The 27,541-nt window shown below is 43.9% G+C and overlaps 1 protein-coding gene across 3 annotated transcripts in view; it reads left to right on the top strand.

Moving 5' to 3' along the window:
• Positions 1–27,541, top strand: part of TRIM33 (tripartite motif containing 33) — a 505,710-nt gene that overhangs the window by 451,631 nt on the left and 26,538 nt on the right. For all 3 annotated transcript variants that reach the window (XM_078644393.1, XM_078644394.1, XM_078644392.1), the window contains one exon: positions 10,677–10,829. In XM_078644393.1, the coding sequence (XP_078500519.1) occupies positions 10,677–10,829 (153 nt within the window). The remainder of the gene's footprint in view (positions 1–10,676; positions 10,830–27,541) is intronic.

Raw genomic sequence — 27,541 nt, 5'->3', positions numbered from 1 at the left:
CAGCCGCCAGTAAGCGGCTGAAGTGTTATTCAGGTTTCTTATGAAATTAATCAAGCTCTCAGACTATCCCTCCAGATAGGAAATCCTAAATGATTGAGGCTTTGGGTAATATTATCTTAGTTTTAGACGGTTCAAACTTAAAACCCTCTAATACTCGATGTTTATTAGTGACATATTCTGATAACTAAATCTAAATCCGATATTTGTAAATTGCAAGCTAGTGTCTCAAGGCGCTGGGGGCTGATTGGGACATTAAGTGAACTATTGCCTAGAATCATATGGTGCTGAGCTGCCGGCGGGGATTGAACCGTAAGCCCTGCGCTCTGGAGTCAGCCACTCTGCCCGCTGCGCCACACCTCTCCCACATAACTGATGAGAAGTTATGAAAGGACATTAATTTGTTCGGAACAGTTCTCAAACTTAAGTAACGTACTCCTTTTATTGGTAGGGTTTTTTTTTTTGTTTTTTTTTTTGTTTTTTTTTACAAATATGTGAGATGCAATTAGCTCTGTCACAGTGTTGTCTAACTAATTGTCTAACTAATTGCTGTGTCCATAATGGCCAAATCATAAGGCAATCTAAATAAAATTGTTCGTGTACTGGGTGCTTTATTATGCCCCATAAAAAATGTTATAGTTTGATTAAAAAGAAAATTGATTAAAAGGAAAATGCATCATTTTCTCAGAAAAGTAATATAAATATTCACATGACAATTTAAAATGAGATACTTTTTCAAGCAATGGTATATGTGTGTAATGATTTAAACTAAATAATTTCCATTTTCTTCAGCTTTATTTGAATAATGCAAAATGTTATGTTATTTGATCACATTTAGAATTACTTTAAGCTTCTATCTCTTGTTTTGTACTCAATTAATGACTTCCATGAACCAGTGTTTGTTGACTTGTTTCTAAAACTATCTGCATATTGAACAAGAATATCATCAATACATTTTGAACCTAAGTTAATGTCCCTCTGTCGATGCCATGGATGTGCTGTTAATGTAAATGTTATTGGTCTTATAGTGTTTGAAGGATTGTCTTTAAAATGTTCTGGCCTACTTCCATTGCATTTATTAAAAGCTTGAGTTTTATTTCCCTGATGTGTAGCTGGCTGAATTTTAGAGTGAGTAACTTTTATGCCCTTTGGAGAAAAGTAGATAAGGCATTTCTATGTTTCACTACACTATAACTGAGCTAACAAGGGGTATACAGTGTTAACCATTCACATTATTCAGCAGTGTTTCAAATAGCCAATGCTTATTTAAGCTATACTTGAATACTGTCTGTAGTAGGCTGGCTCTTTATATAGTGAACCATAATGAGCTACACTCTGTAAAGAGTCCAGGCAACCCTCAATCTTTTACAAAGGCAAAAATTATGACACTATATGCTCTCTTTTGTGGTAGTGTGGGCAAGCATTTATTGTACACACACTCAAGAAAGAATACCAATTTATATACACCAATTTTATATGAATTTCGACACTAAGATCATATTAATTGAGTACTTTTTAAGATCAGGATTTTTCAATGCACTTATATTAATCTTTAAAGCTGTAATGTTATTATATGGGGGAAAAGCATACAAGATAAGAATGGGGCAAGGTCCAAGGCAGCACCAACGGGACACCTCAGTCTGCTATGGGGTGTCCGTGGGCTGAAGTGCTTTTCAGCGTCAGGTGCCCCTTTATAAGTCCATGGGAAACGGTCCTGTTGAAAAGAGGCTGCAAGGAGGGACTTTGGGGCTAGTCCAGTAGAACACACAGTGGGCCCAAGTTTTGAGGGTCCTGGGCATTCAGGGACACAGTCGGTACACTCGTCTCAGTCAGAGTGCAGTGAATCTTTGTCCAGCGGGGTCGCATCACTGAAACGTCTTGCGGTTCTCGGTTCCTGCAGAAAGAGGCTGCAGGCTGCAACTGAGGAAACGGTCTGGCCAAACCCAGGGCTGGGCTCTGCTCCAGAGGGTCTCAGAACCACGTTGCCTTCCCCAGATTCGGACTGTATGGTGCGGGTGCAGGGGTGATTTAAGTTGTTGGGTCGCGGTATGTCTGAGACTTACACCAAGCCTGGGTGACATGGTGAAAAGAAGAAACAGGGCAGCAGTGCCACTCTGTGCTGGACTGGTGGATTCTGATCTACCTCTACGGTAGGTCTTTTTTTGTGCTGTTGGAGTCCAGACTGGACCACTAGTAAGCCTTGGTTGCTGGAACTGCTCTGTTACCAAGGGTATTGGTGCTGGGTGTCTCCTAGAAGTCCTGGCATATCCACACTCAGTAAGGAGATTGATCTAACGTCCTGGAGCATGAAGACCTTCTCCTGTTTCGCTGCTCCTTCAGTGAGCCTGATGGCTGGCAACACCGTGGACCGGCAGATGATTTGATGTGCCTGTTAGATGCAGGGGAGCAGCTCCTTTAGAACTAGCGCTACTCATAGAGGAAGCACAAGAACTCCTCCACAAAGAAGCCATAGAAACAGTACCATTCAAAGAAAGAAACAAAGGAGTGTACTCTAACTACTTTCTCGTACCAAAGGTGGACGAAACATTCGGACCCTTCCTGGACCTACGGTTCCTAAACCAATACATAAGAACATAAAAATTCAAGATGACATCTCTTCAAGAAGTAATTCCTCAGATAAGGGATGGAGCAACGGAGCAACAAAGAAATCAAGCTTTAAGAAGAGAGATACTTTTAGCCGAGGAGGAAGTGAGTGAGTGTGCAGCAAATGAGGCGACTACATCGAATGGTAATGTACTGGAATTTGCTATGATTAAATTAGTTAAGTTAAGAATGGAGGCAGAGGAATATATAGCATCTAAGGCAGCAAAAACATATGTGGCAAATAGGGAGAAATGCTACGAGTTTAGTGAACGAGTAGGGCGAACGTTAGCTGTGAGAGCAAGGCAAAAAGCAGCGGTAGGGGAGATAAGTGCAATTAAAGATAGGAATGGGAAGGTGGTGATGGGTACACAGCAGATTAGGGAAGTCTTTAGACAATTCTACATGAATTTATATGAAGAACAGCAGGGGAAAGATATAGGGGAAATAACAGCATATTTGAATGACTCCCCGAAGGGTGGAGTTGGAAGATGAAGAAAGACGGAGATTAGATAATTTACTAGATCTGCAGGAGATTGAAACAGCTCTTATGAGTCCTCCCTCCGGCAAAGCAGCTGGACCAGATAAGATACCGTTAGAGTTTTATAAGGTTTTTTGGAAAGTATTGGGGAAGGATATGGTGTGTACTATGCAGCAGGCGCAGATGGGTGTATCGATACCAGACTCATGGTCTGCTACAGAAATTGTAGTCATTTTAAAGAAAGGAAAGTCATCTACGGACCCTGGGTCCTACAGACCAATAACACTCATGAATACCGATACAAAGATTTATTCAAAAACGTTAGCAGTAAGATTTGCGAGAGTTATAACACCCCTAGTCACCATTAGTCAGCATGGATTTATACCAGGGCGGGGAACCACTCATCACACACGGAAACTAATAACTTTATTTGACAAAATTGAAGTCACAGGGTAACCAATCGCGGCGTTGCTTTTAGACGCCGAGAAGGCATTTGACCGGGTCTCCTGGGACTATTTGTGGAGTGTTTTAATCAGGGCAGGATTCGGGGAGGGTTTTGTCACCGCGATAAAGACATTATACAGGGACCCGGTGGCTGCAATAAGAATAAACTCAGGACTAACTAAATCGGTGCAAATTAATAGGGGTACCAGACAGGGATATCCGTGTTCCCCCCTGTTTGCCATGTATCTGGATCCATTGATTCGCAGGATGGAAATGAATGAGAATATAACTCCAGTTACCACACATAGGGGGCATTGCAAGATACTCGCATATGCCGATAATGTGGCTGTTGTAACACCAGTACCCACAGAGGCTATTAGATATGTGGAAATGGAGGCTAAGAAATTTGGGAAAGTATCAGGGTACTCTCTAAATACTAATAAAACTCAAATAATTAAAAATGATAAGGCAGTATGTCAGGATCAACGGGTGGTGCAGTCAGGAACATACCTTGGAATTACAATTACTGCAGAATTGGAGAAGATAGTAGAATTGATTATAGGTCCTATTATAACGAAAGTTGGTAGAGATTTAGACAGGCTTCACAATCTCCATCTCACGATAGTTGGCAGGGTCAATATTATTAAGATGCTCGTCCTACCAAAATTTTTATATATCTTTAGGGCAATTCCGCTTATGTTTGACAACTTTTGGTTTAAAAAATTAGAAGTTATGATCAATAGATTTATTTGGTCTAAAGGAAAAACTAGGAGAGCAGCAAGATTCATGGCATTACCAAGAGAGCGATGAGGGTGGGCATTACCGGATTTGAAATCTTACTATTGGGCTGCCGCTTTACAATATATGGTTGGCTTGATAGGTGGAGCTGAGGGGGATGATGAATTAGGAACGTTAGCAATATATGGCCTTTTGATGGGGGAAGAGGTAAATAATATACTTTTAAGACACTTTGATACAGCTTACTTTAAGAGGACTCGATTTAAGACTATTATGGCAGCCTATAATATCTGGAAGACCTTTATTAAAAAATATGGTTTGGGGAAAATTAATTGATATACAAGAATAAGAAACAATCCAGTATTCCCCGATGATATTTTCTCAGATGTAGTCTTTGCGGAATGGCTGAGAAAGGGAATTACGAGGGTGGGAGACTTGATGGATCTGCAGGGGATGAAGCAGTTTGTTGAGATCCAGGTGAAATATGGTCTAGAAACAAGACATTTCTTTAAGTACCTTCAAGTAAGAAGTTTCCTGGCAAATAAAAGGGGGGGGGGCCTAGTGGATTTGAGAAAAACCCCATACTAGAGGTGATACAAGAGGGAGTAACTTGTACTATCAAAAGGTTTTATGCTGAACTAATTAAAACAAGACAAGATGATATGGATAAGTGGGGGGAAAGCTGGGCGAACAAGCTGAAGGTAGAACTGGAATGCTTTAAATTATCATCAGAGCTGGGCCAGAATGTTTTGTGTTCTGCAGCACTACAGGCACAGCATTATAAGACACTATATCGTCTCTATTATACCACGGCAAAACTTGCACAATGGGGGGCGGTTACTGGAATTAATTGTCCAAGATGTGGAAGTCTCCAGGCTGATATAATACATATATTCGCAACTTGTCCACATCTATTTACGATACTGAAAGAAATAAAGAACTTTGTACAAGGAGCGTTAAAAATAACAGTTAACTCAACCCCTTCGATAGTGCTACTGGGGGTGAATTCAGAAGGCAGTCAGGGAGAAGGATGTTATTTTATTTTTGTAGCAATGGCTGTATTGAGATTATGTATCGCTTCAGCGTGGCTCGATCAGGTACCACCAATATTTCAACAGTGGTTAGCCAGGATTTTAAATATATATAATTTGGAAAAAGCAATTTATTCCAGAAAAGGGAAAAAGGGGAGGAAGCTGGGATTGAAAATATGGGAGCCAATATTTAATTGGAAGGAAGAACCATAATTTACTATGATGTATAGGGGATGGATTGTTACTGCGATATGAGGCAGGGTTTCTTAAGTTTATAGCAGGAAATGGCGTCTTGTTTTTTTTTCTTTTTTTCTTTTTTTTCCTTAAATGTATATAGATATTAATCATTCTATGTATGTAATGTATATGTTTCTCTGTAGGAATTATTAGTGGATCTGTTTTGTTTAGAAATTATGACTGAATGTATATAGCAATGAGCTCCTCACCTCCGGTTCAGGGGGAAGAAAAATGTGTTAAAAATTTAATAAAAATGGTTAAAAAAAGAAAATAAAAATTCAAGATGACATCTCTTCAAGAAGTAATTCCTCAGATAAGGGATGGAGACTTTGTCCACCATAGACCTAAAAGACGCCTACCTACACATTCCCATGAACAGACAGCACAAACATCTAAGGAGATTTGCCATCGATAAAGCACACTACCAGTTCACCGCCCTGGTCTTCGGACTAAAAATCCACACCAAGGGTCTTCACCAAGTGCCTCGCAGCTGTGGCAGCGCACCTGAGGGAAGGGATCCATGTATACCCCTACCTCGACGACTGGCTCATAAAAGCAAGTTCCTACAAACAATGCAAATAACATGCACAGCGGGTAACAAAAACGCTAACAAAACTGGGGTTCTCAATACACTGGGGCCAATCCTCAATGTAACCATAGCAAGTGAAGATCTTAGGCACACAGATCAACACCATACAGAGCAAAGTGTTCCCCAGTGACAAGAGAACACTTGCCCTGCTGAAGGAGACACGTCAGTACCAGAAGGGGCAAGCTCTGACAATGAGGACAGCGAGCCAGATCATGGGGATGATGGTGTCCTGCATACACCTAGTCCCCAATATACGGCTACACATGAGACCATTCCAGGAATGGCTGCAACAACAATGGTCACAAGCTTTAGGGAGTTGGGAAGATCTAGTGGTTGTAACGCACGCAGTGCAAGAGGAGATAGCGTGGTGGAACAAGGAGAACATAACAAAGGGGAAGCCTTTAACACCACGAAACCCAACAATGACCATCACCACAGAGGCATCCCAGAAGGGATGGGGAGCCCACATGAACCAACTCAAGGTGCGGGGCCTGTGGACTCCAACAGATATGATCAGGCACATCAACTACCTGGAACTAAAGACCGTATTCCTCGCCCTAAAAGCCTTCCAGAAACCACTGTACTGGCAAAGAGTGTTGATACAGACCGACAACACTACAATGGTGTTCTACATCAACAAACAGGAAGGAACACAATCAGTCGCACTATCCAACCTAGCGCAGGACATGTGGAGATGGGCCATCCCACTCAAAATAGACCTCCTGGCTATACACCTACCAGGGAAGGACAGACATTGGCATCCCACGAGTGGGAGCTCAATGCACAAGAAACACAAAGGCTATTCAAGAAGTGGGGGACTCCAACAATAGACCTATTTGCAACACAACAGAATGGAAAATGCCGATACTTCGCATCCAGGCAATCAGGGGAACAATCACAGGGAAATGCCCTATGGATAAGCTGGTCGAAAACATTTGCTTACGCTTTCCCCCCGATACCACTGATACTCAGCAAATGCAGAACCAGCAGCATGACGCTGATTCTGGTGGCACCACAGTGGGCCAGGCAGTCATGGTTCTCACAAATAGTGGAGATGGCGCAGGGACAACCTCACAAATTCAGGAAAAGAAAGGACTTACTCTCGATGCAAAACAAAGAGCTACTCCACCCAGAGCCAGAGAGCCTCTGCCTAGCGGCATGGCTCCTGAAGACCTAGTTTGCCCACCTGAAACTGCCGGAGAGCACACTGCGGGTGCTACGAGAGGCAAGAAGACCTACCACACAGAGGTGCTATGTGGCAAAATTGAAAAGATTCACACAATGGTGTACCAAGAAAAAACTGCTCAAGAAGATGACAAAGGAATCAACGGTGCTAAAATATTTAACACACCTGCTCAAATCAAACTTAAGTTCCACCTCACTGAGAGTACACCTAGCAGGGATAGTAGCCTACACAAGAGGAGAGACAGGAAAGGGCTTCTTTACATCACAAGTAGTAAAAAGATTCCTGGAAGCGGCTAAAAGGATAGCACCACCCAAAAGGATGCCACCACAGGCATGGAACCTTAATTTAGTCCTAACAGAGTTTATGAAGGCGCCTTTCGAACCCATCCATAAGGCTTCACTACAAATGCTCACAATGAAGACAACCTTTCTAGTGGCAATCACCTTGCTATGCAGGGTAAGCGAACTGCAAGCACTAACGCTACAAGAACCTTACATCCAAATACACAATGACAGGGTGGTGATGAGAACGGACCCACACTTTATGCCAAAGGTGGTGTCAAGGTTTCACATGAACCAGACAAATACCACGTTTCTTTTAGAAACCATCCACAAGCGCAGAGAGGGCACTGCACACTCTGGGCGTTAGAAGGGCAGTAATGCATTACATGGAAAAGAACTAAAGAGCACAGGAAAACAAAGCAGCTCTTTGTGTCTTTCGCAAGCAGTTTCCTGGGTAGACCAGTAACAATGGGTACCATCGCACGATAGATCACACAAACAATACAATTCTGCCACAAGCAGGCAGGTCAAGAACTAACAGGGGGAACATGCCCACTCTGCCAGGAAAAAGGGAGCAACAATATCCTTCCTGGCTAACCCACCCATTCAAGACATATGCCTGGCGGCAACATGGGCTTCAGTGCACACGTTCACTAAGAAATACTGCGTGAATATACAAATGAACAGGGAAGCACAATTAGGACAGAAAATGCTTCAACATATATTCAACAACCAACGCTCACCTTCCACCCAGCCGCCACAAACTTAACAAACTGCTACAAAGTCTATGCACTGCATAGTGAATCCAGAAAGATTCACACTGCAAAACGAATAGTTTCTTACCGGTCGGTGTAGTTTTGCAGCTTGAAGATCTTTCTGGATTCACTAGCGAACCCACCCACCTCCGACAGAAAGATGAGGCAGGAGATGAAGGTGGAAATACAAGGGCAATATACTAACAAACACCTTAAGAGACAAAGTGGAAATTCATTTACTTTCAAGGAAGAACTTGAAAACATCGCAAAAGGATTCACGAACACAACACAAAAACAAGAAGAAAAAAAAAAGACTCTGAAGATGGTGCCCAAAGGTGGGAGCTTTCGCAGGAAACGTGCCGACGTCACAGGTAGGACACCATAAAGTGGGACGTCAACGCCCACGTAGGCTAAAAAAAAAAAGAAGACTACGAATTCAGATCCAACCACTAGACTACGAATAATGCACAGCATAGTGAATCCAGATAGATCTTCAAGCTGCAAAACTACACTAACAGGTAAGAAACTATTCGTTATCGGCTTTTAGGTAAGTGCTCGACTGGTAGAGTTAAGGTTCTGGGCAGAGACTCTGGGATCTCCCAGGGTCCGGTAGGTACAGTTGGTACACCCTCAGGGGCACAGGAGCAGCTGGGTGCAGAGGTAGTTAGGCCCAATGAGAGGCAGGGGGCCTTCGATTGGTGGCTGCTGGCAAGCAGGCTGTATGAGCTGGGCTCCTGGTCACTTGCTCAGGGCAAATGGGAAAGTAGGTTAGGACAGAGGTTGCACTGCCAGAGGCACTCGGGCGGCTGAGTGCAGGGTGCATTTGAGCCGTCGGGCGCTCAATGTTATTCAATGGAGATCTTGCAAAGTGGACAAAGGCTGCAGGCCCGGGGACGGAGGATGTTACGGAGCGACCACCACTTCGAGGGGTAAGTTAGGATCTTGGAGGATAGGTAGGCTCCCCAGTGTAAGGCACAGGGGGCCGTGGGGCACCGGGGTGTCTTTTGACGTCGGGAAATCTTACCCTCTGCTCGTCGCGGTTGGAGGGGTCCCTGGTTCTGAGGCTGCAGGCGTTGTCTGGGTCATCAAGGAGGTTCCTTGGGCACTGGATTCCAGGTCAGAATTGCCGGGAGGACGTCCTCAGATTCTTTGTCCACTCGGGCACAGGTTGGGCTCGGCGGGTGCAGAGTGGGCTGGATTTGCGGTTCCTGGCTGGCACCAGGGGTATTGTGGTCACCCCTAAGGGTGGCACAATAAGTGCTGCAGCCCTTAGGGGGTCTTCTCTGGTCCTGGTCACAATGCACTGGGTACCTAGGTTACCATTTACCAGGGGCTGACATGTGGCCAGAGATGCTAAATGAGTTTTAATTTTAACACAGTTGTAGGGCAGGAGCACAGGCCCTGGGCACCTGATTGGCAGGAGCCCAGGACATACTCAGTCAAAGCACATCAGCATTTGAGCAAAAAGTTGGGGCATACCATGCAAGAAAAATGGCACTTTCTCACAACTACCAGAGTCGAAAATCAGCATCTGGTGGCAGACAAGGGTGGCAAAAGGTGGGGGGGGCTACTAAAACACAAGGCCAGTTTCCTACACTGAGCCTCATATGTATTTTTAATAGTTGTAACCACTATCCTGAGTCACTTTGCTTTAAAAATAAAAAAAAGCGCTCTTAAATCAGTTCATGTTCTTTAGTCATTATATTTATTGAAACCATGTGAATATTTATTTAACCCCTTGGCTGCTGCTGTCGGCCAACGGCCGTCACGTGCACTACCTTGGTAGTGCTGCGAACATCCGTTGGCCGCCGGTGCCCCACCCGTTTTTCGATATTCAGCACTGGAGCTGAACATTCGACGCAGCCAAGGTGTTAAAACACCTAGATTGTCAAATTGGTTTTTTTATTATGATGAACACAAGCTTAAGCAATATACCTTTGATAAGCTAATCATGAATGCTTATGGGTTTTATTTGCTGAATTTCCTTCCATTTTGGTTAACTCTTACTTGAAACCAGACTTCCGTACACTCTACCATTCAAGTTGTCTTTTTTGCAAGCGCATGAATACAAGCTTAACTCTGGAGCTGGCTCTTTGTGTAAAGGTTGATCATATATTCCCTTTGTGTTATATGAACTTGGTCTGGGAGACAGTTGAAACAGCGTCTGATATGTGTGTCATCTTCTGTTTCTAAAAATACATATTCTGTATTGTTTGCTTTGTGCATATTCCTATTGTAAATTTGATTTTACAGTATGATTACAGATTCCATGACGGTGTGAGGTTTGGCTTAGAGGGTCTCTTTTTTCTAATGACTTGCATACTTATTATTTTCAGATACCAAACTACTATAAAATCATAAAGAAACCAATGGATCTCTCGACGGTGAAAAAAAAACTCCAGAAGAAGCATTCACAACACTATGAAACGCCAGATGACTTTGTTGCTGATGTCCGACTGATTTTTAAGAACTGTGAAAGGTTTAACGAAGTATGTTAACCTTCTCTTTTAAAGAATTACATTTCCTTTAATTCTTTAAACCTTCTTTAAAGTTCTCAGTATCATTGAAATCCTTTTCTGTTTTAATACAGAGATTTTGTAGCTCAAGCCCCGACGTGCTCACCCAGATTTTTTTTTTATATCACTTATTTATATTCCTCAGTGACAGTAAAATTGCAGACCAGTTCAGTTGGTAGGCACTGCCACAATTAAGTTGCACTCTTGAATGGCTCTAGCAATTCTTGTGTATTGACAACAACTGTTGATTGGCAGAAAATCCCTTATTCAGGTTAATCTTCTCTTAACAATCCGATGTAAATATATCTTCTACCTTTCTCTACCCTTTTGTATGTCTGACGTCTCGCTAGTCCCTTTTAATTGAAAATAATTAATGCAAAATACATACATACCTAAATATATAGAAGGACTTTGTCAGCCTACTTCATCCATTATTCTGTTCAGCTGTCATTCACCACACCACAGTATACAGTATGAGCAGTAGTTCAGCCCACTTTACCCATTTGATCTTCTGCTGTGAGTGACAGTTTTTTCCTTATCACATGCACATCAACCTAAAAAGTTCATTTCAGTGCCAGTACTTTATTCTTTGCCACTGTTTTTTTTCCTTTCCATTTTTAGTCTTATATTTTTTAATCATTCCTGTGTGATTAATATAGACCTTCTCATTACAGTAATTCAAAACCAATAGCAACTTTTATTTGCAACAATTCGAATCACGTTCCCCTCATAAGCATTAAAACTAAAACGTTTATCGTTCTTCTAAGCACACCTACCTGCTAGGAAATGCCTGTTCTGTTCCATTCAATCTATGCCCCCAATTTTCTTTTTTTCCTTTTAACCATAAAATGTTGATTGTAGATTTCCAGTGTTGTTGTGTGGGGTTCACTTGCTGTCCATTGCCAACAATGAGTAAATTTAGGAAGTCCATAATCTTGGTGTAGAAATGAACAGCTCAGTTAGGAACGTAAAGAATATCAATAGCTAAAGTTCTGTCTTACAGCAAATTGGAGATGCAAGGCCAGCGGGTACCGGGTAGACCTTTGGTGCCGGTCCAGTAGTGGACTTTCACTACCTCTATGCCGATAGTGCCTCACAAGTCCAAAACTTTGGACCTGAAAATTGCTAAGATTTCCTCTCCCTGTTTTTCACCTGTCGAACCCGTTTTGCAAACTGGGCACACAACAAAAGAAAATCTAAACACAAGTGGGATCTGGCCGTGAACTTTGAAAGCCTTCCTCTCTTCCACCACTCAAAAGGAAGCTGAAAGGAAGCATTGGATGTGCCCCTTCCACCTCGGAAGAAAACTATGGACAAGGCCACCGGCTCTGACTTTATTCCACGTCCCGCCACACCACCACCACCTCAACCTCCTTCACCTCCACCATTGCCTCATTCTGCTCCACCACTATCTGCACCTCTTCAGGTGAGGGGTCACCGCATTTAGACACTGGTTGGTACAGGTGATGATCCAGGGGACATGTATGACACAGATCAGCCTGTATACAATTATACTGACCTTTACCCAACTCCCCCCTTATCTCCCTGAATAAGCAACCTTATCTGAAGGTCTTAGCGAGGGCGGCAGCCTTTCACAATGTTACAACAGGAACCATGGAAGGATGACTCAAATTTTGTCACACTGTCCACCAAACACAGGGCTACACAATATCTGCCCATGTTAAAGGGAACTCTGCAACATACTGGAGAGATTTTTAAAGACCCTATGAGGGCTTGGGTCATAACACCAAGAGTGGACACAAAATATATGCCTGCACCATCTGACCCTATATTTATCACAGGTCAACTGCCACCAGACTCTCGTCGCCACCACAGCAGCAAAGTAGCCAACTCCCAAGCTATTTGACATAAACCGCCTCTGGATAAGGAGAGCAAGTGGATAGACACTGGGTGAAAGGGTTGCAGCACAGGCTGCTAGCCACTGGCGTACAGCCCATTCTCAGGCTCCCTTGACACGGAACGATCAAGCCCACTGGGAGGTGATGGAGGAGTTACTTCAGACGAGCATAAAAAAACAAGGTCAGCAGTTAGTAGCGGAGGGACAAAGAATCACAAACTCTTCCATACAGTGTGTGCTAGAAGCAGCAGACACTGCGGCAGGCGGAATAAACACCAGTGTTCTTCGAAGGCGTCAATTGGCTTAGGACTTCTGGGTTCAAACCTGAAGTTGAACAGGCTGTCTTGAACATGCCTTTTGACAAAGAGCATTTATGTGATCCCCAGGTAGACTCTACTTTAGAGAAGATTAAAAAAGATGGAGACTGCCACGGCAACTTTACAAACACCTGTTCCTAGAGGGAATTTTCAGCGTCCAACCTACCGTGGGGCTTCCAAATCTACCTCTTCAGACGCTTCCACTTGGCAGCAAAAACATTTCCAGGGCTCATATACAAAGACCTACTCCTGTGGCTCATTTAGAAGCAATAACACCAAGGGTAGAAATAAAAGGGGCCTCCCTCATGGAGCCACACCCTCCACCAACCAGTAACTACTCTGTTCTACCCCTGATCACACTACACCTGTTGGAGTCAGACTGCAGCATTTCCATCAAACCGGTCGTTCCATCACCACAGGTAAATCAGTATATACCATTATCCAACATGGTTACACCCCTAATATTCCCCCCCGTGTTCACAGTTTAAGACAAGAACATTTAACATAACTCCAGCAAGAAGTTCAAACCCTGCTCATCAAAGGAGCTATATAACCTCTGACTTGTCAACGTCAGGTTTTAGGGTTATACTCTCAATACTTCCTAATTCCCTAAAAGGACGGGTCCGTAATGCCATTCTTAGATCTCAGGTTTTTAAAGAAAAACATCCTGGCAGAGCACTTCGACATGGTCACCTTGCAGGACGTTATTTCACTGCAACAGGCGCACCTTTATTCCAACACTAGACTTAAAGGACTGCTATTTTAACAGATGAATTCAACAAGCTCATCACAAATACTTAGTATGTCATAGCAGGCCAAGATTACCAATTCCAAGTTCTCCAGTTCGGGGTAACCAGCACACCCTGAGTTTTCACTGAATGTTTAGCAGTCAAAGCAGCTCACATACGCAGACAAAATTTCCACGTATTCCCTTACCTGGACGACTGTCTTATCAAAGCTAGCACTCATCATCCTTTCCAACAGCATGGCAGTAGATCTTTTCCACAGTAATATCGCCCCAGTTTCAAACGAACCAACACCTCACAATACGGATGGTCATGCTTTTCCTAGGGATGATGGCTTCCTATATTGCCATAGTTACCCACGCGAGATTAAGCCTGCATCATTACAGAAATGTCCAGCTCGTCAGTGGTCTCAGTCACAGGGTCAGTTGATTGGGCTTTGAGAGACTGCCACACTCCCCATTCTCTGCAGTGGTGAAACACCACCGCCTATTGAAGGGGCAGCCTTTTCCCGACCCTATTCCCCACATCACTCTTAGCACAGACTCATCACAGACTGGGTGTTCACCTACAAGACCTCCATGCAGGGCCAATGGGATATCAAACACCAGTTGCTCCACATCAACTACCTAGAGCTTCAAGCTGTTCACCTAGCATTGAAAGCATTCCTACCTCACCCGACTCACAAGGTTGTCCTACTCTAGACGGACAATACGACAGCCATATATTACCTACAAAAAAAAGGAGGGACATAGTCTCCACAACTCTTACAGCTGTCTCAGACCATCTGGAACTGGGCTCTACATCACCACATTTACCTGTTAGCAGAATACCTTCTGGGAAAAGACAACAACTTTGCAGACCTGCTCAGCAGGTTGCAGCAACAAGTCCGCAAATGGAAATTCCACACCCAAGTCCTCCTACCCTGCTCCCAAAAGTGGGGTTCCCTCAAATAGACCTTTTTGCCACAGCAGAAAACGCAAAGTGCCCGAACTTGACTTCCAGGTTCCCACACCCTCTATCCAAGGGCAATGCACTATGAATAAGTTGGTCAGGGATATTTGTCTATGCTTTCCTGCCTCTCCCTCTCCTTCCATTTCTAGTTCCGGAGCTCAGGCAGATTTCTCCAACATGTATCCTAGTAGCTCTTACCTGGGCTCGTCCACCTTGTTTCACAACATTACTAGACTTTTCTTTAGTTCCACATGAGAAGCTCCCCAACAGACTTGACCTTCTCATTCAAATCACGGATAAATCGGACACCCAGATCCCAAAACTGTCAATCTAGCAATCCGGCTCATGAGGTCATATAGTTTGGTTATCTTAACCTACCAGCAGAATGTATGAACTTTCTTAAGAAAGCATGTAGACCTATCAATAAGGCTTGTTATGCAGCACAATAGAAAAGTTTTATTTCCTTATGCACTCAAAACAAATGAACCCTTTCACAACCACAGTAAAAAACATTATCTGTTATCTACTTCACTTACATAAGGCTGGTGTAGAGTTCATTTCTGTATGCTTACATCTTGCTGCTATGACTGCCTATCTACAGAATAGACGACACCTCTCTACTTCAAAAGTCCAGCCATCAAAGCCTTTATGGACGGACTTAAATGCTTTATTCCACCCTGGATTCCTGCTATACCTTTATAGAACCTTAATGTAGTACTCACAAGCCTTATGGGTCCCCCATTAGAATCCCTACATGTATGCCCTCTTCAATTATCATGGAAGGTGGAATTTTTTGTCACCATAACTTCACTCAGACGTGTTAGTGAGCTCCAGGCTCTAACCATAGAAGAACCATTTAGCCTAATACACATGAACAAGGTGGTTCTCCACACCAACCCTAAATTCCTACCTAAAGTAGTCTCTCAATTTCACCTCAGCCAATCCATAGTCTTGCCAATTTCTTTTCCGTCAACCTCATTCTATTGCAGTAAGAGCTGTTCCTACATTAGATGTCAAAAAAGAGCTTGTGTTCTGCATTAGTAGAACTAAAACTTTCAGAGAGTCTAAGTAACTTTGTCGCTTTTTCGCCACTACATAAAGGCAACCCTATATTTGAATTGGGCATAGTTAGATGGATAGTAAAATGCATCCAGACTTATTGTGCAAAGGTCAAAAGACCTTTACCTGTTCCTTTCAGAGCACACACTACTCTCTAAAAGAGAGCAACCATGGCATTTTTAGGAAACACTCCCATAGCTAACATGTACGGTAACTAGATGGTCCATGCCACATATTTTAACTAAACATTGTGTGGATGGTTTAGCACTCCAGCAAGTTAATGTAGGACAAGCAGTGCTACACAACTTTTTTCAAAACACTGCAATACCCACATGTTAGCCCTGCTTTTAAGGAAGGACTGGTTTACAGACCATACAGAGCATGTATTGTACAGCCACAAAAGCCATTGAACGGAATGTTACTGATCCTATAAGTCCTGTTTGGGACATGTAGTGCTGTAGATTCTCACATGCCCACTTTCCTTCTCAGACACCTCTGGCAGTACTGCTTTGACATTTTCTGGTTTAAACTACTCATTTAGCATGGTCATTGCATTACTTACACATACGTTACACTCCTTTCTCGCCCGCCGCCGGGAAAACAGTCTAACACTGAGAGGAGTCACTCATCTTTGTGACTCACACATTCTTCGAAGAAAAACAATTTGCACAGCTATGGACACAACACTAGATGGCAGGAGTATGCAAAGCATGTATTGTATTGTAATTGCACTTATATAGCGCTTAGTACCCCTGGCAAGGAGTCAAATCGTATTTCAGGCAAATAGCACGCTACTCCGGAACCCAAAAAGTATTAGTGGTGAATAAGTAAAGTGAAATATGAAATTAATTTGAGTGGTGGACATGTTGGTCTGCTTTTTGGATTGAAAAGGATTGTGGAATGATGGAGGAAAGGATGTAGACATCATATTTTTTTTTGGGGGGGGGGGGGGGGGGGCGTTCATAGCAGTAGAAGGATTTTGGGATGAGAGAAAGGGACGTGGAGGGGGAGGAGTCAGAGGGAAGGGTTTATAAAGGATTGTTTTAGAGGATTTAAATATTAAAAGATGTACGAGATGATGCAAGGAGGGTAGAGTAGGGAAGAGTCTAGAAAGGGTTATTTTGTGAATCATTATAGTGGCATGGGGTTTGGACTGAATGAGTGAGGTAGAGGTGTAATAGAGGTATAGGGTGAGAAAAAGTAGTGCATTGGAAAGAGTAGTAGAAAGAGGTTTGAGATGAGTCTGAGAGTTGAGGTAGAGGATATATTGGGAGTGTTATAGGGTGAGAAATAGGGTAGTGCCTTGGATATGCTGAATTTCAAAAGTAATACCTATATAGATTCAGAAGTACATGGAAGGTATATAGATGCATAATGAAGGTAGTATATGTAGATTAAAGATGTATTAAATAAACTCTCTTTCAAGTGTCGTACTTAAAATTAATTTTGTGTTGAGAGATCTATATATATGTTTTTTTTTGTAGTTGAATAGTGAAGCAGTTGTAGATAGTCATGATAAAAGATCTGCTTATTCATGCAGTCACTTCTATACATGTTAAAAACAAAGAATAATGTATCTATCAGTAATATGTACATTTGTTAAGCAGAACTAATAAATATCTTTTTTTAAAACATTCTACACGTTTATACAAAGCCATACATGTATAGGTACATATCGATAGTACAAATAAATGCTTATGTACAGAGGGATATGCTGTAAATTTCTGTTTGCGTATGGTGGTTGTGGGAAGAGAATTCTTGAGTGGTTTTCTGAATATATTGATTATTTGTGGATCTTATGTTTTGGGCGGTGAAAGGGGGGGGGTAAAGAGCTCCATAGTTTGGCTGCTTGAACAGAGAAGGATGTGCCACCCATGGTTATTTTCTTGTATATTGGGATTTTGAGGAGAGGTGTCACTCTAGCGCAGAGGTTCCTTTGAACGCTTTTGGTGATTTTATTCCTGATGAAGAGCGGTCCTGTTCCATGTATCACTTTGTGAGAAATGCAAAGCAAATTGAACGTGGATCTTCTGGCAACCCGTAACCAATGGCTGGCTTTCAAAGCAGGGGAGATGTGGTTTTAGATGTAGGAGTAGTCTGGCAGCCGAGTAGTGAATCCATTGTAGTCTTTTCATGGTCGTTAAAGGTGATCCGTGGTAGAGGCTATTGGCATAATCGAATTTGGTCAGAACAAGGTAGCTGGTAGATTGGACTTGTGTGGAAATCCCAAATGGGGCAAGATTCCCCGCAGAGTTTTTATAGCAATAAAGCTTGATCTTGCTAGTTTTTCTACTTAGGCATTCATTGGTGGCTTAGAGTCCATGGTCATTCTGAGTTGTTTTACTTCCTTAGATACTTTAGGGGGTGTTCCCAGATCTTCAGGCCATGCGGCGAGCGGGTTATAATGTTTCAATTTGAAATGGCCCCACGTCATCCATTGATCCACGGCTCTGAGGCAACTCAAAATTGGCAAGTTTCCAATGCCTTTGGGAGATTCCAGTTAACAGAGTGTTTGAGATTCATCTGCATAGTTACAGCACTTGAGGTGAAATTGATTGATCAGTGCCGGTAATGACTTCATGTAGATACTGATAATCATGGGGGAGATGATAAATCCTTGATAGACCCCTGCTTTTGTGAAATACGGTTTGGACGAGTAAGGAGTGGTTTCTATGACATTAGTTCAGTTGCAAAAGTAGGATGTGGTCCAGTCTAGAGCAGTCCCCTCTATGCTAGCTTCGTAGAGTCTTTGTATCAGAGTATCATGGTCCACAGTGTCAGAGGCAACCCAGAGCTCCAAGAGAAGTAGCGCATCAACCCCGTTGCAGTCAGCTGTGTTCTTCAGGTCATCCTGGAGGGCACATTCTGGTACTTTTCCCAAACGGAATCCCGTTTGGAAGTCTGAAAGTATGGCATTATCTTCAATAAATTGTGACACCTGCGAATGCTGCTCTTTCTTTCAGGTGCCCAGGAAAGGTACATTTGTAATCGGTCTGTAGTTGTCAGGATCCAAGTGTTTTTTCTTCAGTATTGGGTGTATGTATGACTTAAGTTCTTCTGGAAATATTCCGGTAGTTAAGGAGTTGTTTCTTCTTACTGGAGTAGCAGCAAGCAGAGGTAGATAGCTGAATTGTCTTGACTGTTTGCAGTGGACGCGAGTCAGAACGGCTGCCGGCAGGCCTGCTTACTTTGACCAGGTCCATAAATTAATTGTGCGAAATGTGTTGGAAGGAATGGAGAGGCTGGGTTAGAGTATTATTGGATTTTTGTTTTGTAAAAGAGTCCGTGCTGGTGTTTTAAGTAGGAGTTAAGGTGTCTGCTTTGGCCGTGTAATAATTTGCCAGTTTGCCTGTGAAATCTTGAGTAACGGGATGAGCTCCTTCTGTCAATTGGGTTTACGAAATTAATTGAGAATTTTATAGAATACTTTATTGGCACATTTATCATTTGAATTCTGTCTGAATAGTATCTTTTCACTTTTTTGATAGCTGACTTGTATAATTGTAAATTTTCTGTAGGCAACGTTTATCTTTATTGCCTTTTGAGCCAGGCACATTGCAGCTTTCTTAGTTGTATTTCTAAGTGTCCCAAATTGAATTTGTTCCACGGTTGATAAGTGGATGCATTGTAGGTGGTTTTAGGTGCGTCGCTTAGTGTTTTATGTTGGAGAGCAAGCAAATCGTGGTTTGACCATGTGATTGGAGTTATTGTTTGAAAGGTAACTAGTTCTATTGTAGCTAAAATGACATCTAGGATGTGTCCAGTGATGTGCATGGGTTTGTGGACGATCTGATGCAGGTTCAGTGCATCTAGACCAGCGATGGTTGTTTTTGGATAGGACATATTGGGTTTGTCAAACCAAATGTTAAGGTGACCCAGAACGCGTAGGTTTGGAGTGAAGTGTTATCTGGTTTGAAACTGTGTCGAGAAGTGTATCCGAGAATGTTGCATTGCTAGGTGGAGGAGCCAGTATTTACAGGGGGAAGATTGTCTAGGAATGCATCTGGTGAAAAGGACCTCATAATCTTTTATGGAGAAGTCATCAACTTAAAGGATATGTAATGTTTGCCTGAACACAACAGCTAGACCACCTCCTATTTTGCCTATACGATTTTGGGTGATAGTTTGATAGCCTAGAGGAACAACTTCATGCAGGACTGGAGCCATATCGTCTCACAACTATGACTCCGTTATGAATAGTATGTCAGGTTTTGTGACAGTGATGTTTATTTTTAGAGAGCGATCAAGCATTTATTAGAATGTTTAGAGAATGTACTTTCGTGATAGTGTAACTTTGTTGTGTAGAAGAGTGAGCAGTATTTCGTGGGCTTACAGCAGGTGTGTCTTAGGTGTTGGTATTAGCTGTGAGAGAATAGCAATTGTGTAGCTGTTCTGTAGGGTGTTCCTCGTCCAGCAGGCTAAGAAGACATTTTGATGAGTCTGCTTGTGTAGGTGATGGAGAACAGTGTTTGAGAGTTAGTTGGTGGGCTGTGTTTTTGTGTTGTAACCTTCTTGTGCAATGGACATGGAGATGCAAAATTGAGGTGTGGCACATTGCTTATTTTGCTTGCTTGTGTTTAGGGTAGAAGGCGTATGAGTTAGGGGTGGTGCTGCAGCATGTGGGTCATGTAGTAAGGTTCTAAATTGTCCAGTGGATAAGAGGGGATTAGAAGATAGTTGCGGTGTTGCTTTATGTATATTAAATGTGGTTGTAGACAGAAAGCTTGGCATTGGAGTTTGTTCATTTGTGTTTGGAAAGTGGGTGTATATTTGTAGTTTGTGATAAGTATTATGAGGTGTTGTACTTGCAAGATTTTGTTGTGCGTGATATGTTTTGTTTTGGCAGAGTATTGAAACGAGGAGCTGTTATTTGTTTTCTGCTATCTATTTGTTTGTATAGTATTGTTTGAGTGGAAGTTGTAAGTTTAAGGGGGTGGTGATGTGTTTGTGAGTAGAGTGTAGGTTGTGTGTAAGAGGTGGAATAGAGTTCAGAGTGTTTCTTAGACCTGTATGCTGCAAGAGGTAATGTGTGGTCCAGTGGAGTGTAAGTGTTGTGGGGTTATGTTATTTTGGTAGAAAGAAGAGGATGGTGTTGATTGGAGTAATGATGGAAGGCTGAGTATAGGTTTGTTAAAGACATAAAGGGATATGTTGGGAGTAATTAGAGCAGGAAGTGTGTGAATGGATGGGATATAGTTAAATATGTTGTGGAATTTGGTTGTGTTAGTGATGAGTGGATTGGTTAGTGGTATAGGATAGAGGTGTGCACTGTTTGTAGGTGATGGTGAAAATGTGTGGTAAATGGGATATAAGGTTGTGGTTTGAGGGCTTTTGTAGTGGGTGCTGAGCCATTGAACTTAGTCTTGGGTTAGTTTGTAGTAAATGAGCAGAGTACATGTGCTGTGTGTGTGTTACTCTGGTTGTGAATGTGGGTGGTGTAGGGTGGTTGCTGGTGATTGTAAAAAATGAGCAGCGTTTCTGCCCCTACTCCCGACCAGTCTTAAACAGGCTCATACAGGCAATTACCCTTGTCCTCCCTGCCCCTTTGCCTCAACCCCCGGGCTGAGACGCCCTGAACCCTGGCATTAAATAGCCCTAGTTATCGGGAGACCCCCCTCTGGCCAATGGGAACTTTAGCCCTAACCCAAACAATCACAACACTAGTCTTAAGCCCTAGAACAAATAGGAGATCAAATCACAGCCAATCACAGCCCTAGTCCCAGCATCCAATCCGGCACGAAACCTAAGCCCTGCGACCAATATGATGCCTAACTCCAGTCCTTGTCCTAACCCTATTCCTATGAGCCAATCATACAGGAAACCCTAAACCCTACGTCCAATAGAAAGCCAAACTCCAGTCCTAGTCCCAAACCTATTCCCTTGAGCCAATCATACAGGAAACCTTAACACTTTGTCCAATAAGATGCCCAGCCCCAGGAACCAATCTAAAACCCTAAACCTATCCACCATTAGATCACTAGCCCTAAGCCCTAAATCAATAGAATCACTGACCCAGGAACCAATTCGTACCCTCAAATGCCCAACCAATGAAAACACTAACCCAATAGAAACACCAGATGCAACCACCAATCAGTGCACACATGTAGCATTCAGCAGCAGCCTATATGAGATTGCTGCAACCATAGGCAATGTTTGCTGGGCAGGGAGTTGGAAGCTGCTTCTCAATTCAGAATCTCCTAGGAGACACAGGCTCAGTCCACACTTATGAGTTCTACAGGTAAGGGCCTAACAAACGTTGCCCTCTAACAATACTGTTTGTACAAAACTCACTCTCCTAGCCAAAACACGAGCGTCCAGTCCCTAAAAAACACAGATTACTGCGGTCTCAGAGCATCCTCTGTTCACACTTGGATATATATATCTCTGTTGCTAAGGGGGAAGGTAGTGGTAATCTAGTTTCACTCACTCACTTACACAAAATGGGAGCTGGGGTGGCCTGCTTAACACACAGGTCTGAGCACAGAGCAAGGGAGAAATTAGGAGCGAAAAACAGGTAGTCACAGGCAGTCCAGAAAAAACTACAGATTTTGGACTGCAAATTTCACAATTCTTACCACAACCTGGTCCTCGATTCACTGCAAATTTGGGCGCATGGAAACTGGAGCTCACAAAATTGAGGTGAATGTTTTGGGGTTCACCCAACAAAACCTTAAAGGACCTGGGCAGATGTGAGAGAAGGGCTCAAGGTTGCTTGGGAGTTAGGGAGCCAGTCATAGAACAATGTGCAACATCCTTTTTCTGTTCCATGAGCCACACAAAACATTGTGAAATCAAAGAAAATGTGCAGCCTACGAATATGGTCTGGGTGCCTCTATGTCCGTGAATACTGTCACTTAAGTCCTGTGTCCATGACTGACAACATATAGTCCTGTTCCTATGTCCCTGTTTTTTTTTTTTTTAAATATCTGGTCACCCTAAGCACAGGGGGAGATCGAGCGGGGTACGATTGAGAAAAAACATGGACCACATGAGGTGAAATCACACAAGGAAGACCGCTGGAAACACATGAACTCTCATGAAGTTCTTCAGGGGAAAAAGAAGTTCCTTAAAAGTGAGCAGTGGAAGGATAGAAGCCAGCCAGTCAAAGAGATGGTAAAGAGAATATCCCCCAGGAGAAGGTCAAACACAAAATGGACAAACTGGGGCAAGGAAAACCACGGATTAAGAAGCAAGCAAATGACAGTGACAAAGCATACGCGGTTGGTTCTAAGCTGATGAGCCAGTCTGGGAGGCAAGACCTAAAAAGATATTTACAATTTGTAGGCTTATGTTTAGTGTTACATTAAATCTTTCTGAGACTTGCAGAAATCCGCTTCTAAAATCTAGGATTGAGTGACAGTGACCTACTGCTGGATTATATCTAGGGATGAGGCAGAATACTTAACACGAAATCGCTGAAGCGGGAAATAGGCAGGGTGGTCTAATGGAGTTTCTGGAAATGGCAGCCAGGAATGAGTTGCGTCCGGCGGGGGCTGGCGAAGTCACGGATCGGTGCCTAGCTGGTAAGCGCGGAGCAGGCCTGTGTCGGGCAGTCTCGTTTGGTGAATCTACAGCACTACATTCTACAAACAGATGCTTACAGGGTAAGTAACATATTCTTCCTTCATACGCGAGAGTATTTTTGATTTGGCCTAATAACATTAACTCATGTCTGTAAAAACAGCTTTCTAGATTTCCTCCTTGCTAGAGTCTATGGATTTGATAGTAGGACAGTTGGAAAGACAAAGTTCACTTATCTGTGTTGACTAAGTTAACCCTCTCCAGCTGATGCTGAGCTACTTATCTTGTCTAGGAATTGCAGTTCCAAATGGAAAACCCTACCCTGCGATTGGCAATTAAAAAGCTTGTCAGTTTGGGCTAATTGGAGGAGAAAAAAAGCAGCACATTTTATTTCAGGTGGACAAAGCCGCCACAATGCATTATCTGACCATACAGGAAGACGCTAGATCCTGCTGGCCCTTTTCTCTAGATGGTCATGTTATTTGGACATTGCTCTTCTCTAGGCAATGCCTTATGGATAAACTAGGTATTTCTCCGCCCCCTCCCCCCCCCGCCCCCATTCCTTTGTTTCTGTGGTCCTTTTGAAGCTGCAGTACTTGCCATTAAAAGTGATTGTTTACTTACAAACGACCTAGACTAATTATTTTGCACATTGGCTTCTGGTATCATAAAGACCAGGCACACCAAACTTGTTGACCACATTTTAGGTTCAGCTGTACCACCAGTCCCGTCACCCTTGAGCTTAGCAGTAAGGCTTCTGTGTTGAGACGTTATTGATATTTGACTCTTCCTCCTTCATGCATGGCCATTCTAAAAAAAAAAAACGCTAGTAGACCTTCAGCAGGAATTATTATGCATTCACATGGAAAAGATTCTGCTTATGCTGTTTGCAGCAAGATCAGAATTTTTTTTTTTTGCCAAGGATATTGCTATACTTGCTCCACCTGGTGGAAACTAAGCTGCTTCTTACTTTAAGGACCATCTTAAAGCAATACCAGCTATAGTGCAGGCTCTCTATAAGTATCATTTCTTATTGACCTTTCCTTGGAGGCCTGCTGAAAGTGTTTACTCTTATGTGAAAAGCTGCTGCAAGGGGACTAAACTTGATACACTTTGGATATTCCATATGTGCGACATATATGCCCCTATGCAAGGCTTCATTTTAACAACTGTCATACAAAATATAATAGCTATCACATAAGCATGTAGAGTAAGTGAGCTGCTGGATTTCATCTTTTTAACTTTCTACACTTTCCAACTCGAATATTGTGATTATGAGAATGTGCTCTTGTCAATCTGAGGTGGTTTCAGAATTTCATAGTAATCCAACCATTACCAGTTTTCTTTAGTAATCTTTCATCTTCCTGTCCAGTAGAACATTCTTTGCATGCTCTGAAGGGTTTTATCCTCTTATCTAGACAGGACTAACCCCTTTCCAAGGAATCCTATGCACATTTACACCCCCCCCCCCAATATGGTCAATTGTCTCTGTGTAGCTTTGTTACATTCCCTTTCTTGCTGAATTGTGTCCTGCATCATGCTTTGCCAGCTAGCGGGCAAGTCTCTACCACAGAATCCAAAAGCCCATACTACGAGCGAGAAGAAGCAACAGTATCCTAATTCATAAATATTCTGTTTGCTGACGTCTGTCAGGAAATGGTATGGATGTCTGTTCATAGTTCATACTTTCACATTGCGTTACTGTGAATTATCTTTCACTAGACCTGAGTAATGTGGTTCAAGCAGCTTTGAGGAGTCTTTTTTTGCTAGCCCTCTTCTTGAACCAGTTAATATTCTCTTCTTTTTCCCCCCTTTTGTTGTATCTATTATGTCAGAAAGCTGTTGATAGGTTGGGATATTCTTGCCTTTCTGTGCTATAATTTATCTGTCAAAGTTCCTACTATGCACAAAAGATGTTTTTGCAATTGTGGTAGTGTATCACAAGACTAGTAATAAACAATGCACCTTCCTCATCTGCTGATTATTCCAATGGGTTATTAGTTTCTACCGTTTGACCTATCTGTCAAAAAGAACTGATTCTGAAGTAGCTCTTGTGAGATGGGCACTTGTGAAGTCTGTAAAAGCATTGGGTATTTTGGCCCTTTCTGTTCGTGTTGGGAAATATTATATCTGAAAGAAACACGTTCGGTATAGATTCGTCACCTTAGACTTACCCCCAGGCGTCAGAGTGGATCCGGAAAGTTTTTAGTCGGCAGTACCTCTGCGCGTCAGAAGGTATCTTCGGGCGGCTCCACGTCCGTCGGTGTTGTCGCCGGGATGATGTTGCGGCAGCTACTTAGATGCCGCCCTTGCGTGCTGACATCAGTTCTTTCTTTTTCCGCACCAGCCAGCGCAGATCGGGGAAGAGCGGTACCTCCAGTCACTTTTTGACTGACTTTTTTCTCGACTTTTGTCGACTTCTTTTTTTAGTCTTCGACTCCTGGTGCACGAGGGATGCCTGACTTCAAGGCCTGCAGTTCCTGTAACCGAATGATGTTGGTGATGGATCTGCACCGCGTGTGCTTCTATTTGAAAGAGACACGTTACCTTAGAATATCCCCAGGTGTCAGACTGGATCCGGAAACTTTTGCGTAGCAATACCCCTGCACGTCGGTAGGCGTCGTCTGTGGCTCCGCATCTGTCGTCGTTAGCGCCAGAAGGACGTCGCCGGAGTACTTATACGCCGCCCTCGCGCGCTGACGTCAGTTCTTCTTTTTTCCCCGCCAGCTAGAGCTGATCCGGAGAAGCTCTACCCCCTAGTCACTTTTTGACTAAACTTTTTTGATCTTTTGATCTGTTTTTCTCAAGTCGCTCGACTCCTACGGTGCCGGTAGGAATGCCCGGGTTCAAACCCTGCTCCAAGTGCAACCGACCGATGTCGGTTACCGACCCCCATCGCCGGTGTCTTCAGTGTCTAGGCCTAGACCACGACGACCAAACCTGCTCCGACTGCCGGTCCCCGACGTCTAAGGCTAGGTGGGAGCGGTCCGCAAGCGGCTTGAGCTCCGGCAGTCGGCCCCGCGCCATTCAAGGTCCCGGTCCAACAGGAGGTCGAGGGACCGGTCGTGGGGTCGGAGCCCTCAAGCCCGCTACAGGTCAGCCTGTAGATAGAAACCTGGCCAGACGCTGCCGCCCGGCTCCGGGCGACCCTTGCTTCTTATCCACCCACCCCACCCCCGAGAGCCTGGTTATCCAGGCCTATACTTCTCAGACCGCATTCCCAACGGCTCCGCCCGATCGGGAATCCAAGAGGTAAGAACAATTTGGTAAGATGTTCTCGTCCCTAAGTTTGGGACTGCGGTCAATCAATACCGCATGCCTCTTGGGCCACTACACCCACACTCTGTGGGACACGGTCGCGGACGTGCTGCCACAATGTCCGGAGGAGGCCCGGACTAAACTCGCCAAAGCCCTTGCTTGGGGTCGAGATGTGGCACGCTATTCCATCCGGTGTCGGCTGAATACCATGGACTCACTAGGCAGAGAGATGGCAACAATGGTGGCGGTTCAACGCCACGCCTGGTTGAGGACCGCCAAATTTTCGGCTGATGTCCAGGCCACCCTTCTGGACATGCTGTTTGATGGCCGTCGCCTCTTTGGCGACAAGGCAGACCATGCGCTTGAGCGTTTTAAGGACTCCAGGGCTACTGTCAAGTCCTTGTGGCCTCTCAGCCCCACGCCACCAAACGGGTGCCTTTCACTCCTTTCGTGGCCAAGGAAGGGGCGCTCCCACACATGCTGCCAGCCACGCACCGCAGACTAATACACAGCGCGGTGGCGGCCGTGGAAACCGCCGTGGCGGCGGTCGGGGACAACGGCGAGGCCAGTCCACACCTTCCCCTGCATCACCCGCCTCAAAACCCTCCTAGTGCGTGCTTTAAGGCCCATGTGACGCCAGTGGGGGGGCAGGGTTCGCCATCACCACTTCCACTGGCGCACTGTCACGTCGGACATGTGGGTGCTGCAAATCGTCTGAAGGGGCTACTCCCTCCCCTTCGAAGCGACCCCTCCAGCCATGCCACCGCAATACCACCACGTGTCTGGGGATCACTTGCAACTTCTGCAAGAGGAAGTTGAGGCCCTCTTGGCCAAGGGGGCCATCGAGCGCGTTCCTGGGCCGGAAGTAGGGTGTTGTTCTTACTCCCACTACTTTCTGGTACCCAAGAAGGGCAAGGGGGGCCTGCGCCCTATCTTGTAACTACGGAACGTCAACGGCTTCCTCCGGAAGGAGAA

The sequence above is a fragment of the Lissotriton helveticus genome, chromosome 5_1, assembly GCF_964261635.1.
Source record: "Lissotriton helveticus chromosome 5_1, aLisHel1.1, whole genome shotgun sequence".
Classification (NCBI taxonomy): Eukaryota; Metazoa; Chordata; class Amphibia; order Caudata; family Salamandridae; genus Lissotriton; species Lissotriton helveticus.
Note: the sequence above shows the minus strand (reverse complement) of the source record. Positions and strands in the feature narration are given on the sequence as shown.